This window comes from Raphanus sativus, chromosome 4 (assembly GCF_000801105.2).
Source record: "Raphanus sativus cultivar WK10039 chromosome 4, ASM80110v3, whole genome shotgun sequence".
Lineage (NCBI taxonomy): Eukaryota > Viridiplantae > Streptophyta > Magnoliopsida > Brassicales > Brassicaceae > Raphanus > Raphanus sativus.
The window spans coordinates 9,861,457-9,885,472 of record NC_079514.1 but is presented as its reverse complement, the minus strand read 5'-3'; the positions used below and the strand labels follow the sequence as shown (position 1 = coordinate 9,885,472).

The following is a 24,016-nucleotide window of genomic DNA, read 5'->3' as shown; positions in this document are numbered from 1 at the left end:
GAAAAGTTAGGCACATGTATTTTCAGTGCTGTCCTTTTGCTGTAAGTGAGAGTAGGAGGCATGAGGCAGCTCTATACATGAGCCAAAACTCCCTTGTACAAGCTGAAAGGTTCTAACATAATGGTTTCCCAAAAGAATTATTGTCGGCATTTTATTTTAAATACTCCCTCCGTTTCAAATTATATGTCGTTCTAGAGGAATTTTTTTGTTTCAAAATAAGTGTCGTTTTCGGTTTTCAATGCAAAATTTATTAACAATATTCTGTTTTCTATTTTTCTATTGGTTGATACATGGTTAGGTGTATTGGTAATAGTATTTTTATTTTGAAAATATGTAAAATTAAATGTTTTCTTAATCTGTGTGTATAAGGTTAGAACGACATATAATATGAAACGGAGGGAGTAAGTTATAGTAGGGCGGGTATGAGCTACTGAGGTAAACTTTTAATGTTATTAAAAACTATTAATAGTTTAAATTACTTCTTCAAAATAGGTTTTCGTCTTAGCATCAATATTGATGTTGGGTGAAAACTTACAATATCATTTTAATATTATGTTGTTTGAGTTATATTTTTTTTTACTTTAATAGTTGGAAAATTATGAATTCTTTCACATTGTTTATACTATTATTTTGATTTCTAAAACAAATTTTCATCATTTTGAAATTTTTAATAAACAAAGTATAATTATAACCTAAATATTATCTAATGGAGTATATGACTTACTTGTGTTTGTTATTCATCTTTAACAATTGTAATGTATAAATTCATAAATTATTATGTCAAAAACTCATAAATTATACTAATTATAAATTATTTAATTTATATACTTTTATACATAACATTATAATTTATGTACTTCTATATTTCCTTAAAATATTCACCATACATATTTATATATACATTAAGATACTATAAAGTAACCAACCATATAGCTAGCTGAGGCCTAAAATATTTTAAAACACTAATCAGCATCCACAACCCAGGTTCTAAAACGCGCCCGAGTGGCCGAGAACTCGGCCGGAGAATCGCTGCTCGGAAGGTCACCGTGGCGAGAATGGGCTGATCGGCGTGGCCAGACGGTACACCGGAGTTTTCTCTAGTTAACAGTGAAATAAAAAAGAAATCAGCTTATACTATAAAAAACTGGCTTTGAAATCTATTAGATCGACAATAACTAGAATTGTTTTGGGTATAAACATAGAAAAGAAGAAGAAACAAATGAAGAAATCGTGTGGGTGACAGAAATAAGGCGGCTAGGGTTGCAGAGGAAAAGAAGGAGACGAAGACAGACTTGTAATTTCGCAATTGATTGATATAAATATGAAAAAAATAAAAAGAAGGTCTACTTGGGAATCAAAACCGGGTACGCTGCGACTTAAACTTGCCTCTTAGCCACTAGACTATGTCGTTCCGTTGATACATTTTACTAAATCTTATATATATTAGCAAATTTGCTCTAAAATTAATCCCCGAGTACTCCCCGTATGATCTCTGATTTTTTGATAACTCGCTAGGCGTACACCAACCGCCCGACTCACGCCTAGCGCGATTCCAAACATGGTCCACAACTGTCAAAAGGAAAAAAGAGAAAATATCCAGTGGGACTCGTGGGACATCACACAGTAGTACACCTTTTTTTTATATGACCATTCTGCGATATTAATTATTTTATAGAAATCATCAAACACGATTTGAAAACTGACATCACATCGCTATTTATCCAACACGCATGGATAGATACAAAACCGAACCGATGTTGCGAAGCCCAACACACTTTTTTAATTACTTCTGGGTTGCCCTTTTCCTCTCCCCCCACACAACAACACCAAAGTTTTCAGGATCCAAGAACTGAAGAGGCGAGAAGAACCCAGATTCACACGATCATTCCTGGTTAGTTTTTCTTGTTTTCTACTCCGTTTTTTTTTACTTTTTGATTTAATCCTGGGTAAATGCACCTGTCTTTCTCTGTGTTTTTTTTCTGTTGTTCTTCCCAAGAAAATATATTTTATTAGAAAATTTAGAAAGGAAGCTGCTGAGAAATAGCTTTCTTCTCTTTCCAATGGCATTTTTTCTTTGTTCTCACATCCCATTTTTACTTCACATAATCACATTCAATGGATAATCACATTCAATGGATCTAATCTGACTTACAAACAAAATGGAGGCTTCGCTGTTTAAAAGTTTATATCCTTTAACATTGTTACCAAAAAAAAAAAAGTTTATATCACTTTTTGGGTTTTCTTCTTCTTTAGATAGTCAAAGTAGGTCCGGTTCTCCTAACATTTTACTAAAAAAAATAAAAAGTAGGTCCGGTTCTCAAGGAATCTAGTTATACGATTTACCAAATTTTCGGTTCAGTGTAAATCAAACAAATAAAAACAGAAACAGAAACAAAAAAATTTAAAAACTAAACTATTCTTTGACGCGGCAATTAGTGCACAGACCGAACTGAACCTTTAAGTTTATACTAGATTTTGGACCCGCGCGTCCGCGCGGATGTATATTTAATTTAATCATATGTTTTTGTTAATTGTAAAAATATTTCCGATATTGTTTCATATGTTATCAAGTTCTGAATTTTTTTGTATATTTTTTATTTTTTAATGTACGATGTATATTTAATTTAATCATATGTTTTTGTTAATTGTAAAAATATTCCCGATATTGTTTCATATGTTATCGAGTTCTGAATTTTTTTGTATATTTTTTATTTTTTTAATGTACATTTTTAAACTATGAGCTTTTATTGTTATTATATTGTAGTTTTTTCTTTTACTTGGTAAACTAAACATAAAGTATATAATATTAGAGCATTTAGTTGAGATATATGAGTTCTGTCAAATACGAAACTCTAAAATTTGTGATTTGAATCTTATTTTAAATTTTTATAAAAAATCATTTCGATAGAAACAACTGGAAATGTAACCCCAAAACATATAAAAATTTATAAAACCCAAATGAAAACACATGTAGCATTTTAATAACAAATCAAAGTCCAAATAACATTTGTCTAAAAGAAATCAAAGTCCATGATTGCTTAGATATAGGAATAGATAGTGGAATGTAATGTCTTTTAGGTTAATAATAAATGTTTTAGGTGATATGCAAGATTAGAAACCAAAAAAAGGATTTTGAATTTGTTATGATGATTGCTTAAATATAAGAATAAACTGTGTAAGATAATTTTCTTTAGAAAAATAATAAATGATTTGTTTTGAGTTTGAATTTAAAAATAAGATTGTGAAGATATATTTATATATAACTAATATACTGGTTTTGATTCTGCGGACAAAAACAACAATCTGATTCGATGAAGGAACTTAGCATCAAAATAAAATTCAAAGTTTTATCTGTGATATTTTGACTGTTTTGTAATGTAGAAGTTCAGTAATGAAGAATAATTGTATGGTTTGCTTTCAAACGTCTATGTTTTAGTTATTGTATAGAACAATATGTATAAAAATGGTAGGATGTGATTTAGTAATGGTCTTGTAATTACACTGTATAGTAATTAAGGAAACATTAATGATATAATAATTAAGGAAACGTTTTTGACCCAAAAAAAAAATTAAGGAAACGTAATTGTAGGTTTAGAAAAAAAGCAAAACACTAAGTTTAATTCTAATGGCATAAGTTGGTAATTATTGAGAAAAATTAAGGGTTATTTCTTTTTTGTACTTCTCCTTTAATAGTTTAGATAAGTTTAATCGAGTGTCTGGTTTAATTTATTATTAATGGAATTTGGTTTAGTATTGCTATTGTCTTAGTTCGGTTCTATACAAATTAAACTGTTTTATTTTATATTAGTAGAAGGGTGTGAATTGGGTCAAATTCGGTTTGGTTCAATTAAAATTAAATGGGGGTAAACTGTGCGGTCTGGTATTGAGCTTCAAGCCAGATGGCGAATCTGAGAGTTGGTGGGTGTCTAGTTACATTTTTACCCAGAAAAAAAGAAATCAACTTAATCAAAGAGCCGTACGTTTTGTATTACGTGATTACCGTGCAAGAAAAAACTATTTACATATGTAAAAAAAAACTAAAGAGTCATTCCGTGACAAAAAAAAACTAAAAAGTCAACACCTGCAAGTTGCATTTCATTTAGACATTTTCTATATAAATACTTGGAGAGAAATTAAATAATAGACAAAAAGTCATCTTTCTTGGCTGCATGGCCGTTTGAATAGTCAACAAAATATTGAACATTTTTGTCGTTACACAAGCAAATAGATTGAAAAGGTGAACAACGAGATAAAAACGCTGCAACTAAATTATATATGTGCAACTTGGTTTACGTATGCATATTTTGTAGAGTGTATGACTATGTATTATGTATAGAGTCCTCAATAGTCCGTACCTGATTTGATTTTGTACTCTAGACAGCAGTGTAGCTAAACCCCTTTCATTTTACTTTCTTAAAAATGACATATATAAAGCAACAAGATCTTGTCTCAGTCTCGTGATTTTCAATAAAGCAGTACTTCTTGTATTCTTGCATTTGAAACTGTGTGTATTTCAAGCAGAAAAAAAAAACTCTTTCAATTATATTCGTCAAAAATCGGTACCCACAAATCTTTAGAAAAGATCTTCGGAACTATTAGTTAATGTGGACCAAGATGATCAATTTTTTTATTAATGTGTTATATATATATGCATATATCATAGGAGACTCTGATAAGCTATCTCTACGAATAAGATAACTAGGAGAAAAAATGTTATCTCTTATCTATACGTCTGTTCATTTGTCATTGTCGTGGCTTAATGAACTATATACAGTTTTTGTTTGTGTGTTGGTTTCATTTTATTTACTGGAACACTTGCTAAACTATAGATTAAATACGAATATGTCGTTTTGTTCTAGTTATGGTTGTTCGATTAGTATATTAAACGTGAGCCGATGTTTGGGAGAGCTTAAAATAGCTGTCGAGAAAGCTACATTTTTCTTTAATTTAATAGGTAACTTGGCCGACTACATCTTACGTATTTGTTATGTGTAAACCAATGAAACAATCGTTCATATAGCTGTCGATTCCCATTAAAAATTATTAACTTGCACTCGATTATGACTTCTGTGTTCTTGGACGTTTTTTGCAATAGTGTATATTAATTCACCTTATTATTACGAACAAAAATATTTTTATAAACCAATATTTTTGTGTTCTTGGTTGTAGAGCGAAAGCAAAGACTAATAAGAGCTAAGAGAAGGTGTGTTCGTATGGGGTGCGCTCCGTCGAAGAAGAAGACCAATGCACTACGACCGCCAGGATATGAGGATCCTGACCTCCTTGCCTCCGTTACGCCATGTCAGTTACTAGTTTTAGATATTATCAATATCAGATACTTTAGTATTACAAAAACATGTTCTAGACTTTAGACAAAACTCTTAATTTTCACCCTACTTTTGATTTAACAATAGTTACGGTGGAAGAAGTGGAAGCCCTGTATGAACTCTTCAAGAAGCTAAGCAGCTCGATTATCGACGACGGTCTTATCCATAAGGTTTCTTCTTTCATTCTTTCTAGAAACAGAGTCCCCTTATTTGGTTGTTGTGATTTTTATATTCGTATATGGCTTAGAGTTTAAAGTGCGATGTTATAGGAAGAGTTTCAGCTGGCGTTATTCAGAAATAGGAACCGGAAGAACCTTTTTGCTGATCGGGTACGTATATTAACTAACTATACCTACAACAAGTTACATTTATAGATAACGTATGTAAATAAAGTTGTGTGTTTATAATATGATATCCGCAGATATTTGATGTATTTGATGTGAAGCGAAATGGAGTTATCGAGTTTGGAGAATTTGTCAGGTCTTTAGGCGTCTTCCATCCAAGTGCACCTGTCCACGAGAAAATAAAATGTAACTTGCTTCAAATTCAACTACTTATTATTCTTTTTTTTATCTTTCAAGCAACTGACAACTTTATCATGAATTTTCAGTTGCTTTCAAATTGTATGATTTACGGCAAACTGGATTCATCGAGCGAGAAGAAGTGAGTCTTATTCGCAGTAGTTTCCTGCAACCGTGGAGATTTTATTTACTTTTTTTTATTAAATTATTTTGTGTGTTGTTATTCTTACGTGTAGTTAAAAGAGATGGTAATCGCGCTTCTTCACGAATCTGAGCTTGTTCTTTCCGAAGATCTGATAGAAGTAATGGTGGATAAGGTAGTCCTTTTACTTCACCACACCTCTATCAATATATATTAACTTGATGTTGATTGTTGAACATTATTGGTAATTTTTTGCAGGCGTTTATTGAAGCAGATCGCAAGAAGGACGGGAAAATTGATATAGATGAATGGAAAGATTTTGTGTCCAAGAATCCATCGCTCATCAAGAACATGACTTTACCGTATCTAAAGTGAGTCTACATTTAGTAGTTCAGTAATTTTTTTTTTGTGCAGCTGCTACACTTAACGCAACTAGATTAAGCCAAACCGACTGGTTTGATTGATGCATCGAACCAAATGGATTGATGAAAAGATTCTTGGTGAATGTAGGGACATACACGGAACGTTTCCAAGTTTCATTTCATCTTGTGAGGACGAAGAAATGGAGTTGCAAAACCTATACTTCTAAGTGATCCATGCAGATTGCAGAGAATAGATAAAATCCCCAAATTCTTGCCTTTCTCCTTCTCTGCCTTTTGTTTCTAAGTACTCTTTCTTGTATAGAAATAGTGAAGAGAACGACAGAGATGTATGCTAGGATTTTGAGAAATGGCTGCAATAAATCAATCTTTATAAGTATCTTGGAATCGTTTTTGTGGAGTGAACAAGTGATCTTCCAATTCAACTATAGAAATATTAAAAGAATGTAGTTTGTAGATTTCTTCAGTTCTGTACATACATAATCTTAATCTTAAGTTAAAGGAGATTAGTGACAGTTTTGTTTCAGGTCAGTATGAAGTTGAGTTTGAAAGAAATAAACCCAATGTCATGTGAACCAACTTAAACATATAACCGAACCAAACTGATTGATTTATATTTATTTTTCGGTTAATTTGGTTTTAAAAATCATGTCCAAATGAACCGAAATATATTACAGTTTGTTTATCAGTTAATACACTATTAGTTTGTTGTATTGCACCGAATAAAACTATACCTAATTGACGTTAACAACATCAACAATATGAAGCAAAGCTTGTTGATATCAGGTCAATAACCGAAGAGGTTTAATTAATTTTTGAGAATTAATAAACAATCTATTATTAAAGTTCCTTAAAAGGTTTAATTTTTTTTTTCCAAAAGAATTTGATTAAATTCATTTTCTTCAAATAGTAGATCTCTGTTGATATCTTTTAAATTTCTAAATAGCAGAACTTACTCTCTATCAACTTCAATATTAATCTCTCTTTCACTCTTGACTCGTTTGGTATGGTTCCATTCCAGTGATAATATGGTTATTTACTGTTCCTACACATATCTATTTCATTTGGTTCTCTATTTCATTTGGTTCTTCTTAATGATAGATCGTATGCTGTTTGGTCAAAATCAATATCTTTTGTTTTTGTTGGTGATCAATCTTATCTTATCAGAATGGAGTTTACTTTTTAAATAACTTGATTTTGACGTTCGCACACTCTTTTAACAATAGACATAATCATCGATTATAAAGTTTGATATTTATGTGTTATTTGTATGAAATCGTTTATTGCAATACAAAGGGTTAATATATACAACATTTGTCAATTTTATTTTTGTGATCAAGAAAGTTTGATGCTTTGTGATTAACATTTGTAATGATTTTCTCAGTTTCTTCATATTTCCACTAAGATCTATAATCATTACTTTGTATTTGCAACTTGGTGTCAAAAGAGATTCACATAATAAAAGATTCTTTATTTCAGTGGTTGATATTATTTAGATGCTTTAAGTGATTATGTAGTCTCAACATCAATCAAATTTATCCATGATGCTGTTTGATCACTTAATTGTTTAGTCCTCAATAGAATTTGAATATGAGGATTTACAACTTTGATCTTAACAAAAGAACTTTATTTTAGTTCTCTCAGCTACATTCTTAAAAATTACCGATGTATTTCAAATCTATAATTAGAATTGTAAATGCGATTGTTGAATAGAGAAAATGGTATGAGTTGTTGATATTTCTTGATGAACAATATATATACCGAGAAAGATGAAACACAATATATAACAGAAGATATGAGAATTCATAAACAAACCTTTATTTTATTTTGAAACTTTGACTATAAACAAACCTTTTTATGAAGGTGATATTGTTACTCTCTTTTTCACTTAAATATATATTATATATATATATATATATGACTTATTCTTGGGTTCACCCTTAGGGTGAACCTTTAGGTTCACCAACCAATAGGATTCAAGTATTTCTTATTTAATATTTTTTTAAAAAAAGAAACAAAATCTTGTTAAATTATATTATGTTTTTAAATAAATAACTAAAAATAAACAAAAAAACAGTAATAATTGATTAAAAAGTTTTTTTAATTTTTAAAACTATGATTCATCTAACGGTTTAGTATTTACCCAAGGGTTTAGGGTTTCCTAAGGGTTTAGGGTTTAGTATTTAGGGTTTTAGGTTTAGTATTTTGGGTTTAGAGTTTTTATTAAAAGAAAATTTGCAACTACAACTATTTTTATTTATTTTTAGCTATTTATTTGAAAACATAATATAATTTAACAATATTTTATTTACTTTTTGAAAAGATATTAAATGTAAAATACTTGAATTCTATTGGTCGGTGAATCTAAAGGTTCACCCTAGGGTGAACCCAAGAATAACTCTATATATATATATATATATATATAATCTTTCTCGTGCCTATTCAATTTTTTTATAACTTTTCATTTTACCATCAATATGTGGTTAACAGTGATTTATGCTATTAGAGAAATTAAAAAAAGGTTTGCACATCGACAAAAAATATTAAACTAATAACAATGATCCAGTTAATTTATACAATTTATATTCCTTAGAAGAAATGTCTAATAAGAATCGTTTATCTGCCTTTGTCCTTCAAACATTCTGGTTGTTAACTTTTTTTTTTTTTAAATGATTGGTGCTTATGGTAAAAAATGGGTTAGATCTTTGTAATAAACTGGTTTAGTTCATATGAAGCACCCCGGTTATATTCGGTTTTCAGGAATATATAAACAGGCCAAACCTAACCTAAAAAAAAAAAAAAAATAAACTACATAAGGGCCCAGGATCGAAGACCCAATGGGTCTTTTTAAACTTCTTAGACGGTAAAAAATCGCGTCCGTTACGAAATCAGTATCCGTGTTAACGGCGTTAGAGATGGCACAAAACTTCCGTCAAAAGTCAGCGAGGTCAAAGATATAAATAGATCCCCAGAAAATTCGCCGCTGTTCAAAGAAGACTCGTTAGTAGTTGATTACTGTTTGTGCCTCTCTTTCTGGGTACGCACTCACGCGCTCAAATTCTCGGGAAAATTTTGCAAAAAGAGTTTCCAGATTCTCGGATAATTGACGACGATTAGATCTTAAACGAAACAGTTTCGATTGATCCATCGGTTCACGGATTTTGATTCCGAGGTATGAATCATTTTTTTAAAATTCCGATCGATTAGTTTGTTGTTATCTCTTCAGATCATGAATGATTAGGTTGTATCTATTCGATGATCGAGAAAGGTTAATCTAATTTTCGTTTACTGTAGCAGTTCCATAGTGTGAATGCTAGTTAGATGATCGGAGACTTTTTTTTTTTTTTTTTAAGATGATGGGAGACTTTTTTTTAGCGAATAAACAATGGATAGTGCTGTTTTGTTGAGTGATGGATTTTTAATCTATAATTAAACTTTGTTGGTAAGATCAAAACTTTTAGGCCAGCCTGGGGTTAGTTTGGCTTTTGATAAAGGCGTTGTTGACTTGAATAGTTTGGTTAGGCTTCTTTTGAGCTAATTTTAGGTTATTGAGGTTTACTAGTTATATAAGATGAGGCCTTAAGTTCTTAAAAGGCTGTATATAGTTTGGCTAAAGATATAATTAGAAGTCTTGTTCATCCTCCATACAAGAGGAGAGGTTAGTGTGAACATCCTTTTTTTTTTTCTCTAAAATCTTTGTGTTTGATCTGAATGTTTTTATATTTTTTATAAGATGGGGTTGATTAGTGATTGATGTTTCGTTGAGTAATATCTTTGGCTGATTCCTGTGATCATTGGTTGTTCAGGTTCTTTGCTGAATGAAGGCGTAGGTGGTTTTGGGATTCGTTTAGCTTCAATATGAATTCGGTTGGCAAGATGTGATTTACAAGGCACTTCGTTTCTGAGTTCCTGAATCCGTGCAGGAACTTGGGTCTGTTTAAAAACTACACGGAAGGTTGAGTTTCTTCTGGTATTTCAGCCTTTTTTCTTTAATCCCTGTTGAGCTCTTGGGGATTTGTTCATTCCTCGGAATCCAGCTCTTGAGGATTTTTAGTATTAGAAAGTTTGTACAGTTGGTATGTCAATTGCTAGTGTAGCTCTTAGTCCAGCCCTGGAAGAAGTTGTCAACTTTCCAGGTTTTATTGGACGGTTTGGTTTGGACTTAGACGACCCAATCCTGATATTCCTGTCTATTTCCGGATCTCTGAGCCCCTTGCGGGTCATGGAGTCGGATTTGATAGCATCCGTGAAACTGAGGATTCAGAGTATCAAGGGATTTTTTGTGAAGAAGCAGAAGCTGGACTATGACGGTAGAGAGCCAGCTCGAAATGATTCCCAAGTCCGAGATTGTGGTCCTGCTGATGAGAGACTGTTGCATTTGGTTATTAGGCTCTCTGATCTCCAAGCCATTTCCGTCAAGACTTTTGGAGGGAAGGAGTTTGAGCTCTTTGTTGAGAGGAGCAGAAACGTTGGCTACGTGAAGCAGAAAATAGCTTTGAGGGAGAGCGAGCTTGTGGGGAATACGTGGGATCATGAACTCACGTTAGATGGTGAAGAGCTAGATGACCAGAGACTTATAACTGATCTCTGTAAAGACGGGGAGAGTGTGATTCATTTGCTGATTAGGAAATCCGCTAAAGTCAGAGCAAAACCAGTGGGAAAGGATTTTGAGGTTTCTATCGAAAATGTAACTCAGAACGACAACTCAGTGGATGGTAGAAGAAGACTCATATCACCACAAGAAACGCCAAAGGATTTCTTCCTGGAGCCTGTTGTTCTTAACCGTGAAATTGAACTCCCTTCACTGGTCAACGAGCTTATTAGCTCCACTATAGAAGGATTGGAGAAGGGAAACGGCCCGATCAAAACATCTGATGGATCAGGGGGAGCTTACTTCATGCAAGATCCATCCGGAAACAAATATGTATCCGTCTTTAAACCCATTGACGAGGAGCCATTGGCCGTGAACAATCCGCACGGGCAGCGTGTTTCAGTTGACGGGGAGGGACTAAAGAAAGGCACACAGGTTGGTGAAGGAGCCTTTAGAGAAGTAGCTGCTTACATTTTGGACTATCCCGTGACTGGAACACGAACTTCTCCTCGTGACCAACCCGGTTTCGCTGGAGTTCCGCCAACAACAATGGTCAAATGTTTGCACAAAGACTTCAACCATCCCAACGGTTACAGTTTCTCTCCAGAGAACACAAAGATTGGTTCATTGCAGATGTTTGTGAGTAATGTTGGAACTTGTGAAGATATGGGATATGGAGTCTTCCCAGTTGAACAGGTTCACAAGATATCGGTTCTAGACATTAGGCTGGCTAATGCAGATCGTCATAGTGGCAACATTTTGGTTAGCCGAGAGGGAAATGATGGTCAGATCGTGCTAACTCCAATAGATCACGGCTACTGCTTTCCAAATAAGGTACATGACTGTAATAACCAAACAATATTGGAATTAGCTACACTATATTTTGAGACTAAACCACTTTTTACTATTTGTCCAGTTTGAAGACTGCACATTCGAGTGGCTATACTGGCCTCAAGCAAAAGAGCCATACTCTTCAGAGACATTGGAATACATCGAATCCTTGGACCCTGAGGAAGACATCGAGCTTCTGAGACTCCACGGTTGGGAGATTCCGCCTTCGTGCGCCCGTGTCTTCCGCATCTCGACCATGCTTCTCAAGAAAGGTGCTGCAAAGGGTCTCACACCTTTTGCCATCGGAAGCATAATGTGCAGAGTAACACTCGAGAAAGAATCTGTGATTGAACAAATAATCAATGATGCTGAAGCTATAGTGCTCCCAGAGACAACTGAAGAGGAGTTTATCGGCACCGTCTCTGCTATTATGGATTGCTACCTCGACCAGTATTCTCGGAATTGAATTGAAAATTATCTTTTTTAACATCCTCAGGATGTCTTTATGACTGCTAAACAGAGACGTCTTTCCAGTGTCCGTAATAAAATAAATAAGTGTCACTGTCTTGAACTCAACCTTGGTTTTTTGAAACAGTGGTTTGTTATGATGATTGTGTATAAAATCGGTCGTCATGCTTCTGTTTCTTGGGTTCAATAACGTTCGTATGTTAAAATTTGTCACAGTTTGCTTTCGTTGAAAGCGTTAATTTATGTGTTGCTAAACAAATATGCTATCATAAGATGAACATAGTTGACAAAAAAAATCATAAGATGAACATATATAAAAACTCATGATGTTATGTTGTTTGATATTTCACTGGACTCTACTTCTCTTCTCCTTCGGATCCTCCTGCACCCAGGGGCGGACCCACTTGAAGAGGTGTGGGGTCACCTGACACCACAAACACCATGATAAAGGTTTGTTTTGTATGAAACGACAGTAAAGATTAAACAGCGGAGTTGGTAAAGTAAGGAGTATGACACCACATAAACACGGGTTCGACCCTCACCTGTGACTTTTTAATTGTTTTTGACACCAGTCTCATTTATTCCTGGGTCCGCCACTGCCTGCACCAACTTGATCTTTTATAGATTATCTATTACACTACTAAAAGGGCAATACGAAGCTCTATGGAAGTGTCCACGTCGACAAATTAAATAGATCAATAGGAAAAGACCTTTGCGCCACGTCAGATGGGTCACTCAAATCAGTTGGGCTTTATTTCGTTTGGCCCATATTAGATTTATCAGGTCACGTATCAAGTGATGAAACGCTGCGTAATAGATTAAGCCTGAAGTGAGTTAGATTTCGCGACTCCAGATCTTATGGCGACTTTGTCTGCGCGGCTGACCTTCCATCTTCTTCCCCTGGCGAATTCTGTAACCGATTCATCACCTTAAAGTCCTCAATTAATCGAGAAGGCACGATCTAGATTCCATGCGACCTTTAAGGTTTCAGAGATGGTGTAGAGACGGTGGAGTTGGACTATAAATATGTAAGCTATCCTCTTTCATACACATCATCACATACGTTCTAGACTACTCAGTAAAATGGCTAACGTATCGGTCCTCTCCGCTCTGCAGGCTGGCCACTCCTTTTCCACCGTTGAAGTTCGCTTACTCCGCTTTTGGGAGGCCTGAAACGTCCGACCTGGTGGAGAGCTCATGGGCATCGACATGCTTTTAATCGACTCTCAGGTTATGTAACTCTTATTATTTTATGATTTGTTTATTGTTTAAAAAGATTTGAAGTTCATGTGTATTCATCGTCTCTGTTAATTCTCTGTTGCCTTGAATTTTGATTCTGTTAAATGTAATACTATTTAATCATGTTTGATGCTGTTTTTTTTTTATATTCAGTCGACCATGATGCCGACGACTGTGAATGTCAACCGTCTTGCGACGCACCAGCCTAACCTGAAAGCGGGATCGGTCTACTCTTTAGCTCCACGAACTCCAGTTACCTGCAGTGGTAAGGGTTTCTCGGTCAGATATGTTTGATATATTTTTTAATTTGGTTTCATGTTCAGCACCCTAACGTTGAGCTTTCCACATGGTTCAGAGAAACAGACAGGGTTTGTCCTCAAGAAGATAGAATCATTGATGGTGTCAGAACTGGATTATTATGTGCTCAACTTCCACCGCAGGTAAAACTCTAAGTTAGTCCCTTCCATTAAATAAAACGCTTCTCATGAACTCTCTTGAAGATGCCAAGAGCAGAGAACTGGAAGCTGCATGCTTCTTCTTTCAACCTCACTGTCTTCTTTTGAACAAATTGACCTGTTTTGTGTTTTTGGGATGTATTTTCAAGAGTCATTCGTAAATCCAAGCTGTGAGCCCATGTCTTTACTACTTTGTTTAGTTTTTTTTATTTTATTTTTTGGTCCCAACCAATTTTTAATGTTTTTTTTTGAGTTTTCCAGCAAAAGTATGTTGTAAAGCTCTCTCCTTTTTGCCAAATAAAATTTAATGAAGGTCTTTTAAATATTCAAAAGCAATCAACGCTTTGAGAACATTCCTTTGGGTTCTCTTTTAGGTACTTACATAGATGATCATAGTTGGATCTAAGTTTCTTAGTAAACTGAATATTCACTTCATAAAGTGATTAAAATAGTTGATTCCAACTTTGTTTAGTTTAGTTTCAGAGCACAAACCAGCTTCAGATACTAGAAAAGTATTAAATCTGAATTAGTTAGATTTAGTATTCTAATCTTTGTTTATAGTGCTTTGTCTTAATCTTTCTTTTTAAACCTGTAGGACTACTATGAAGCTTTCAGATTGAACTCACTTAATCTTAATGGCCGAGGCAAAGAGCTTTGTCTTTTTTCAGGGCATAAGATATGATGTCATTGGGAGGCTTAAATCTTACAAGCATGATTGGAGCAGTGGTTTCAGATATGGATTAAGGTATGTTCATGTCTCCTCTCTTTTGTTTTTACAAAAAGTGTTACTGCTTGAGAGAGATGAGATTGATCTAAAAACATATTTTAACATAAATATTTTAACTCTATATATGTTTTTAGAAATAATGTTCAGAAGGTATGTTAAAGACCATATGTATGAATCAATAGTGTCACATTGTTAAAATGAAAATGTCAAGCGTTTGTAATGGAAGTTTTATAGAGTTTGTGATGATTAGTTTACTATATTCAGACAGTTATGCAAATTGTTTTAAAAGATGTCAACTAAAATCTTATTAGTAGTTCCGTATTTGTTCCTATTTTGTTGCTTTAATCAATTTTCAATACATAAAATAAAATCCACCGGAAAGGTGGGAGTATTTATTTTTGATTTGTATCGATTACATGATTTGATTTTTGATTGCATTGTATATAGAAAATTGTTCTGTCTATTATTATTGTTTGTTTCTGATGGCTGTCGGTATTGGGTTATGCAGGGTGTTCAGGAAGGAGAAGATAAATTGAGTTATATTTAGTTATGTAGAGCATCATGTTTCACAGTGCCTTGAACAAGACATGAACCAAGATCGCTTGGTCTCATGGAGCCAACATAGCGAAACTGATAAAGAGGAAAGAAGGCTGATCATCAGCAGGACACAAGGATCGATGACAATATGGCGACGCTGGAGACTTTCACCCTACAGGTAAAAGCGTTGTGAAGTGCTTCCAAGACAAACAATTTAACTTTTGGTGCTGCTTTGATGTTCCAGACGTCCTTATACCAGTTGGTTTGATGATTCTGAGAAGTTAGGGACTCTTGATCTTTGCATTCCAGCGCAGAAAGATACCCAGATTTAGTGCTATAATCTCCTGATGGAATCTTAAGCCACACCAGTCTGTCTGGAGCCCCGATCAAGCTTGGTTTGATGAGTCTGGTACTCTGTTACTCTGTTGGCGGTACTCTTCAATCGAAGCAAACTCAACATAGGCAAATTCACAGAAACGGCCATCGCGTCCTATAGCCATTGTAACATTAATAACTTGGACAGCTTATTTGAAGAAGCTTCTCGCTTTGGAGGAAAACAATAGTAAAATCAATGGAAAACTTTCAAAAAATGACCAAAGGTGTGTGTGTGTGTGTGTGTGTGTGTGTGTGTGTGTGTGTGTTTTTATAACCAAAGGTGTGTTATAGTTGCATATCTAATCTTTGACAATTGGTATATGAGATTCCAACGTTTCAAGTGTGGTTCCAACGTACAAGTGTGGTTCCAATGTTTTCTGGAAATGGTGATATGTATTGTTTGTTGTTCAAGTATTGTCTTTATTAAGTTTATTGAAAATAAATTTTTTTTTGGCATCTATTGAAAAAAAATTATAGCTTCAAAATCTAAAGATTATTGAAACATATTTATTGGTCATAAAATTTGCAGATTTCAATACTCAAAATACTTACACATTTATGAAAATATCTATATGTATACGAAATAAGGTTATTAATCCATTCTTTAAATAGTAACTTAAAATTAAATCAGATGATGTATAAAAAATATACTATATACATAAAACAATTAAAAAATAAAAACTTAATAAATATATAGTATGTGAACTCTTAAAAAAGATTAAACATGATTATTATAATATTAATAGAAACTGTAACTATGTTTACATATAAATTATTGATATTCCAAACAAAAAAAATATCTTTCAAAATATTTCACTCTAAATTTTCCAAATATTATATCAAAAAAAATAAATGATATAATATAAACAAAAAAAGATATAATGATATAATGATGACAAAAAGATATAATATAAACAAAAAAGTTAATTTATTTTAAAACTTGAGGTTTAATTTATATTCCTTCCATTTCCAAAACAGTAAAATTTCTATAACTTAATAATGTTAGGTTTTTCATATTTATTTAATTTTAAAATATGTCCTTTTTAGATTTATAAAAATTGATGTGTGTTTTATGTTAAAATATGAAGAACATATGATTTCACGGTATGTGTATTAATTAAATTTTATAGATACAAGTTCTATATCGTTCCTATTCGATTATATGAGGTATACAATAAATGCAAATGCATTTTAAGTGTAAAATAAAAATATTAAGAAAAATTAAATATATACTTTACTGTGAATAGAAAACAAAATATAAAATATAATGATTATATTTATATAATATTTTTATACATTAATTTTAATTTATATTTATATTATGAACATATATTTACATAAGTTTTTTCAAAAAAATTAATCTTATCAAAATTTGTTATATTTTATTTTAGCTCAATTCGGAACTGCATGATGAAGTTTTTTCTAACGTATAGTGATTATAAATTTCTCAAGTATTAATTATATTTGGATTTTTCACACATAATAAAAGTATTTTAAATTTTGATTATAATTATTTTATTTCTACTTCACCAAATATATATACTAGATCTAACGGTATATATAAACTAATAAAGAATAATTTAAAAAGCATAAGCCGCGCGTAGCGCGGCGAAGAAATCTAGTAACAATAAAAACAAAATTTGAAGACAAAAAAAAAAGCAAAAGGCTTAAAGCATTTGAAGCTACAAAAGTGGAGGTCATTGACTAAACTGGTACAAAACATATTCACCATGGAACATAGGATCCCACCATTGATGGATCCCATGAGCTCTCTTAAAATCCGGTGATTTGCTAGCGTTTATCGTCATATAAGCCGATGGTAAAAGATGAAGAGGTTCCGATGAAGCATCCGAACACTTGCTTCCTCCTCCGGACAAGAGATTCCTAAGCGAGTTCCTCGTTGCGACCCTCTCTATTTTTCCAGCTCCAATCTCAAACATTTTGTTTCTGTGCTTGAAATAACCAATGTACTCTGAGCAGATTGGATCTGAAGGATTCACATATAAATAAGGTATCCATGATGCCAGTTTCATAAACGTGTCGTCTTCTTGGCCCTGCACATATATATTTAGAGCTAGTAAGATTCGAACCAATAACCTCGGTGTTTCTTATCTAATGTCAGTGCATGTATTGTAACACTAAGACAAACCAGTAAGAAATGCCAATAACATGCATGCATTATAATGGTTTGTCTTTCGATTATGACACACCGCACTAACAAAGCAATGAGCCGCATATTAGGGTTCATGTTGTTAGTTTTTTATTAAATCACGTTAAAATATTAAAACTAAATTTAAATATATTTTTACTACATTTTTTTGGTTAAAGACATTTAATTTGAAAAGAATACCTTATTGTGATTGTGGCGACCTTTGACGGCCATAGCTACTCCGGCTTTGACTAAACTCCCGGCGAATCTAACTCCATGTTTAAGCTTCTCACTCTTCACTAGCTTCTCTATCGGGATGGAGGAGAAAGGAGGATTAAAAAGGTAACACTCTAGAGGAAAACCAGACCTCGTCATAATCTTCCCGGCAAGCAAAGCCATGGCGGCTCCAAGAGAGTGCCCGGCGAGCCACACGGCTGCATTACCGGTTTTAGCGACCGCGGTTTGTACCACCTCTATCGCATGCATGAATCTTGTGCTGTCCTGGAGGCTGTCGCGAATGCAGCGTAGGTCCAGCTTAAGGTCACTTGACCGAGAGTGCCGCTTCATGATCGTACCACGGAACGCGATCACGTGACGAGGAGGTGTTTTCGAATGAGGATGAATATAATAATTGTAAGAGAAGAGTTTGTACTCGAACACGGCTCCATATATGGATCCGTCTGATTGGTCGATTAGGGTTTCGGCTAAAGTGAAGTTGAAAAACTCCCACCAATGATTAGCTTGTGACTTGAAACCAATCCGGTTTTGTTGTCTGTCTCGTTCCAGGGTGTACACTGCTTGTACCAAACATGATGCCACCGAGGTTCTATGGTACGAATTATTCCTACCAAAGACATTGACTTTGGTTTATTAAATGTAATAATATACAGATTTGTGAAGGATTAAGGATTTAAGAATATGAAAGTTGACTATGTGGCTAAAGCCGTTGAATTAGCAGAAATATGTGATTAGTGATGAGTTTGTTGTGAAAAGGATTTTGGAAGATTGATATGTGGTTGAAAATGAGAGAGATAGAAGATACCAATCAATGGAAGTTAGATGAACCGGACCAGAAATACTGAAGATTTCTCTTTGAGAGGCCATTAGCCCCTCTTTCACCATATCACCAGCTTCTTCTTCCATATGTTTCTCTACCTGATAGAAACATCAATTGTTCTTGATTTTATCGTCACCATTCTTTCATCAAAAATAATGGAGAAGACAGAATAAATGGATAATGTACCAGAAAAAAAGGAAAATTAGAAAGAGTTAAGGAAAGATATATACCTTTTTGTATTAATTCTCAAGAGATCTGTCAAAATCAAATCGAATATTGATCAACGAATCTGATCAAATAAACTAATAATATATGGAAAGAGATTATATGAATCTCAAGACAATCTTTCATATTGAACATACGCAAAAGTCAATCAACAATTACTTTATTAACAATTTTCAATAAGAATACAATTTGAAAAAATAGTTTATATATTGAAGCCACTGATTTGATGAACATATATATATATATATACGTAGAAACACCAGAACAAGAAAAGAAGCCAGCCAGGTAAAAGAAAAAGTAGGGGTGGATAAAAGCTCCCAAACGCGAGGATCATGTGAAGCAGATAGAAAATGCATTTGACAAAAACCAATATATGGTACTAGATAGATGGCCTAATCCTGTGAGTTTTCCAATTTTTCCGAAGGGCTGGGTCTTGCTCCCACCATTGCTTAAGCCCATGAGCTGCCCTAAAACCATCCATTACGTTCATGTTTACCGTCATGTCGGCTGATGAAAGAAGTTGAATAGGTTCCCCTGGAAAATCTGACGGTGATGACGGTGTTCGTCTTCTGAAAGTTAGACTCCTAAATGAGATTCTAGCACCGTCACTCTCAACTTTGCTTGCTCCGATCGTAGGCATGTAGTTTTTATGTTTGAAATCACCAATAAATTCTGTACATAATGGATCTGATTTGTTCACATATAAGTGAGGTGTCCATGAGCTTGTTCTTAGATCGTCTTCTTGAATCTGTAATAGTTAAAAGACGTTAGAAGATTAGATCATGTTTGGTTGTTGAAGTTTATGGTACTGATGTTTAAAAGGAAAACAAAGTTGTAACTTCACTGGCTAACAAAATAAACAGCATTTTCAAACAAAATGAACTAGTGATCTTTAGTACTCTAGTATAGCAAATTTTTTAACTTCTTACGTACGGTACTAAGGTTATTTTATTTACCTTGAGATCACAGAGCGAGGCTACGGCGGTTTTGGCGAAACTCCCGAAGATCCGAACCCCGCCTTTAAAAATCTCGTTATCAAATAGGTACTCTAAAAGAAGACCCAAGTTGGGCGGGTTAAATGCATAAGTCTGGAGGAGGTATCCAGATCTCGCCATGGCCTTCCCGGCCAACAAGGCTATACCTGCTCCCAGAGAGTGTCCAGCGAGCCAGACAGATTCTGTCTCGACGTTGTGATAGCCCAGCACATTTTTTATTGCTTTTATGGCATTATCAAACCTTCTTCCCTGATTAAGCGTGTTGAGAAGACATCGAAGGTTTTGCTTCATATCTGACTTCATAGTTTCTGAACATAGCATCGTGCCGCGAAACGCAATCACGTAACGCGGAGGTTTTCCCAGATGAGGGGTCTTCTGGTAACGGTTGAACTCGTAAACGGCTCCGTATATGGAGCCGTCGTCTCTGTTGGTCAAGGTTTCTAGTAAAGAGAAACCGAAGGATTCCCACCAGGGGTTGGCTAGTCGTGGCTTCCGTTTCTTTGCCTTATCCCGTTGCATTGTGGAGACTCCATTTACCAAACATGATAACACTGTGGTTATATGGTACGAGTTGTTCCTATTAAAAATTAAAAATAAAGCAATTGTTATAATTATATTTAGATCCTGACAAGATATATATCAATGTTACTGTTGTAAAACTTGTATTTCTTCTTATTATTGATGTGCCAATAGGCATCTATATATATACATGTTACAAGGAATAGATAAATGGAAAGATCCTATTTCCTATTGGAAATAGTATTATCCTAATACAAAACATAAATATGGTAAAGTCTAAGTCTTTCTTTCTTCCTCATGCGTCTGGTCCGGTTCGGTATTGTATGTCCGGTACGTCCGCCCGGTACTGTCCGGTACGGTTCGGTTATGTCCGTCCATCCAATGGTTTATAACACTCCCCCTTGGACGCCATAACCGTTTCAGAGTTCATAGTGTGCTTCATGTTGCCTCATTAAAACCTTACCAGGAAAACCCAATGGGACAAAACCTTGGTGAAGGAAAAAGAGTACAACACACACTACTCCCCCTGATGAATGCATCACTGAAGATGTCCGTGTAAGGACTTGTAAATATTGATTCAGTGAGCTTGGAGTGTCTGTGTTTCTTTCTCTTAGAATTTCGCAGAAGAACACTTGGACGTACTGTGCCTTATGTCGTCCAACTTATAATATGGTCGACCATTATGGTCCTTGACCAAAAACGTATGTCTCTTAGACTACTAACCACTTTACTTGGTCGGATCTCATCCATAAGTGTTTATGGATCGTCCTATAGTATGACCTGGTCGTTTATGGACAGTGAGATATTTCTCTTAAGTACTATCGAAAATGTACTGAACTGGTCGATCCATATTGTGTCATAGACCTTGTCTATACACATCCATAATTTTCTCATGAGTGTCTTAGATCATGACTTGATCAGTGATCATTACTACAATGAATTTTACATACTCATTAGACTTTGGTTCTATAACCAAGTACACTCATCGGACCTTATTCTTGGCAATCAATCTTTCTTGCCATATGTACTATCCATACTGATAGTTGATACCTCAAAAGTCAAACCACGTTTTGGGTTAACAAAATTAGTCATCTCTCATGGATGATTCGGCTGGAAAGAAGCCGGACATAGTCTTTGATTTGGTATGGTCTTTGGCGTGAACTATAATGGTTCTCTTCGCTTTTTGCTGTGACCATCTTATATCTTACTTAGGGCGTGCTGATCTCATACACATACCCACGACTATGGTCTCTGCTATGAGTTATTGCAGTCCTTATATACATAGTCTTAAGAATCAATCTTGTTTATACACACACACAACCTTTGATGGATGTCTAAGATGTTGTTGGTGTGTTGCTATCAAGCCTTTGCCGTAGACCATTGGGTCATAGACCACGACCAATCACATGGTGATTGGTACTTCTCTCATACGGCTATATCTGTATATGCAGTCCCATGTCCTTAATTTGTATGGACCTTTGCTAGGCGTGCCTATGGACTGCTACATGATAGCTGATCTTTTGAGATCTAGAAATAAACTGTATCAACCTCTCTTTAGGCTGGTTCCAAACACAAGGGATTTTGTACTTCTTATAAGTATGTATGGACTGAATTGGATTGTTCTTAGACAGATCATTTACTTATACAGCTGCTTAATGATTCAGTCCATGAACAGCTTAGGAACAATGCTGTTCATTGAGAATTTCTTTTCTCATCTTTGTGGTACCTTTATAATATTTGATCCAGTGATCCACATGCTTGCTTACTACGTTTTTATCTCTTACTTATGACCAGACTTTTGTCAATTTCAAATCTGAGTAGTAGCATCCACCACATAGGAGTATATCTCCTTATAAACTGTTTTTCGGTCTCTGTGAGTAACCTTGTGTAATCAGCTATGTTCAAATGCTGTAAATAGGCACATGCACGTCTTAGACCACGTGACCATGTCCTTATCTCACGGTTTACTTTCCTCACATGACCCATTCACTGGTTTTTATCACTTGATGGCGTTTTATGGCCAATACGTCCATCTTTCTTTACTTTAAACCCCACGTCCATTTTATTCTTTGTGAGTACTCTCGTGGGTTTATGATCCTCGCATTATATCTTATACTCAAGTGCTACTTTCTTTTATGAGTTCTCTTATATGTAAATACATCAGTGGTGTTAACACTCTTATATATGGTTCCATTGTGTTCCAGACATGTCCAAATCGATTTGAGATTTCATTATCTAGGACCTTTATTTCCTTGCAGTTTGGCGTCCCAAACTACATGGTCTGGTACCTTAGATGGTTAGCTGGCCAGCCTTATCTCCATGTCCGGACTGGTTCCCTTTTGAACTCGGATTTATATCATTATGTGCACCTTTTCATTTCTTTCTATCCGAGGTTCCTTTATCTTATGGAACACTTTGGTCTATCTTGTATAGACTCTGTAGCAACTTGATTGTGTCTCTTAGGACATCAAATTTCGTGGTGCATAAGCTGGTATGACATTTAGTCATTCTTTTCTTTCCTTTCGGGTCAATGTGTCTGGCATCTAGTTCTGCTAGCTTTTGCATTATTTGATCACATTCTTTGGACGTCTTAGATTATATTTCTAGTCCGAGGATCTTGCCAAGACAATGATGGTTAATACCAATCTCTTACTCTTTATCCAGCTTATAGCTTTCTCACTTTTGATGTTGGACAGTCGGATTACTCATGCAATCCGTGAACCTGGCCATTTAATCTTATCACCCATATTTGGCTCAAGGTTTCATATAAATTCGTGGGAGAAAGTCATACTCCTATCCAACATATATTCCCAATTCTTATCTCAGTTTCTATCTTAGAAAGCACATATGAATGTGGTGGTTAAATCTCTTTAAGATTTCATATGTCTGGTCGTGACCCGTATTCAATCTGAGATGGGAGTATCTATACTCACTTATATGGCCTGATGCATATTGTCTTTACACATGTATATCAGTGTGTTCCCAAGCATTAGGTCGTGGCCTTTGTATTATAGGAAATCGGCCAAATGATTGTCTATGGTTCTGTTCTCGACCCGGTCGGTTTCATCGTCCGTGGTACGGTCGTATGAACTTTGTTGACCGCGTCCACGTCCTGTCCATCCATCCCGGTCTCGACCGGATGGTTTATCATGATGGACGTGGCTTGTCTTTGTATTAATTTACCATGGTCATAGACCATGTCCCACGGATCATGTTCATGTTTTTATAGTATGGTCATGTACCACACGGGTGTGTATTCTCCCCCTCATGAACATGCTATAAACCATTATGCCATTTCGTGATACTTGGGACAGTTAAGCCTCATGAGCTTCCCTTGTGTACATGTTTCACAACGTGAGATTCTATGGGATAACTCTTTTGTGCCTTTCAATTATTTGCATCAAGTTTGGATCGATCCGGATGCCTAGTCCGGTCATGCCATTAAGTGTAATTTCGTATGGTTAACCAACTGGTTACC

At 34.7% G+C, this 24,016-nt stretch overlaps 4 protein-coding genes and 1 long non-coding RNA gene across 5 annotated transcripts; 3 read left to right on the top strand and 2 right to left on the bottom strand.

Moving 5' to 3' along the window:
- The first annotated feature begins 1,711 nt into the window (after positions 1-1,711).
- LOC108853958 (calcineurin B-like protein 4) lies at positions 1,712-6,749 on the top strand. The gene is made up of 9 exons (XM_018627437.2): positions 1,712-1,891; positions 5,170-5,301; positions 5,415-5,497; positions 5,597-5,656; positions 5,749-5,857; positions 5,938-5,990; positions 6,085-6,165; positions 6,249-6,361; positions 6,501-6,749. Exons 2-9 carry the CDS (start codon positions 5,214-5,216, stop codon positions 6,577-6,579), a joined length of 666 nt encoding a protein of 221 aa, XP_018482939.1. The 5' UTR covers positions 1,712-1,891; positions 5,170-5,213; the 3' UTR covers positions 6,580-6,749.
- Positions 6,750-9,354: 2,605 nt separating this feature from the next.
- LOC130511621 (phosphatidylinositol 4-kinase gamma 3-like) lies at positions 9,355-12,435 on the top strand. Its single transcript, XM_057008860.1, has 3 exons — positions 9,355-9,542; positions 10,177-11,795; positions 11,878-12,435. Exons 2-3 carry the CDS (start codon positions 10,449-10,451, stop codon positions 12,256-12,258), a joined length of 1,728 nt encoding a protein of 575 aa, XP_056864840.1. The 5' UTR covers positions 9,355-9,542; positions 10,177-10,448; the 3' UTR covers positions 12,259-12,435.
- Positions 12,436-13,853: 1,418 nt separating this feature from the next.
- On the top strand, positions 13,854-15,845 carry LOC130511622 (uncharacterized). The gene is made up of 4 exons (XR_008945115.1): positions 13,854-13,939; positions 14,550-14,699; positions 15,190-15,396; positions 15,463-15,845. It is a non-coding gene; the product is annotated as an uncharacterized LOC130511622 (long non-coding RNA).
- A 1,372-nt stretch (positions 15,846-17,217) lies between these two features.
- On the bottom strand, positions 17,218-18,932 carry LOC108836321 (GDSL esterase/lipase At4g10955-like). The gene is made up of 3 exons (XM_018609491.2): positions 18,785-18,932; positions 17,944-18,586; positions 17,218-17,647 (listed from the first exon to the last, which is right to left on the bottom strand). The coding sequence occupies exons 1-3, from the start codon at positions 18,883-18,885 to the stop codon at positions 17,291-17,293; spliced, it is 1,101 nt and encodes a 366-aa protein (XP_018464993.1). The 5' UTR covers positions 18,886-18,932; the 3' UTR covers positions 17,218-17,290.
- A 352-nt stretch (positions 18,933-19,284) lies between these two features.
- Positions 19,285-20,602, bottom strand: LOC108836320 (GDSL esterase/lipase At4g10955). The gene is made up of 2 exons (XM_018609490.2): positions 19,981-20,602; positions 19,285-19,772 (listed from the first exon to the last, which is right to left on the bottom strand). The coding sequence occupies exons 1-2, from the start codon at positions 20,536-20,538 to the stop codon at positions 19,404-19,406; spliced, it is 927 nt and encodes a 308-aa protein (XP_018464992.2). The 5' UTR covers positions 20,539-20,602; the 3' UTR covers positions 19,285-19,403.
- Between the last annotated feature and the right edge of the window lie 3,414 nt (positions 20,603-24,016).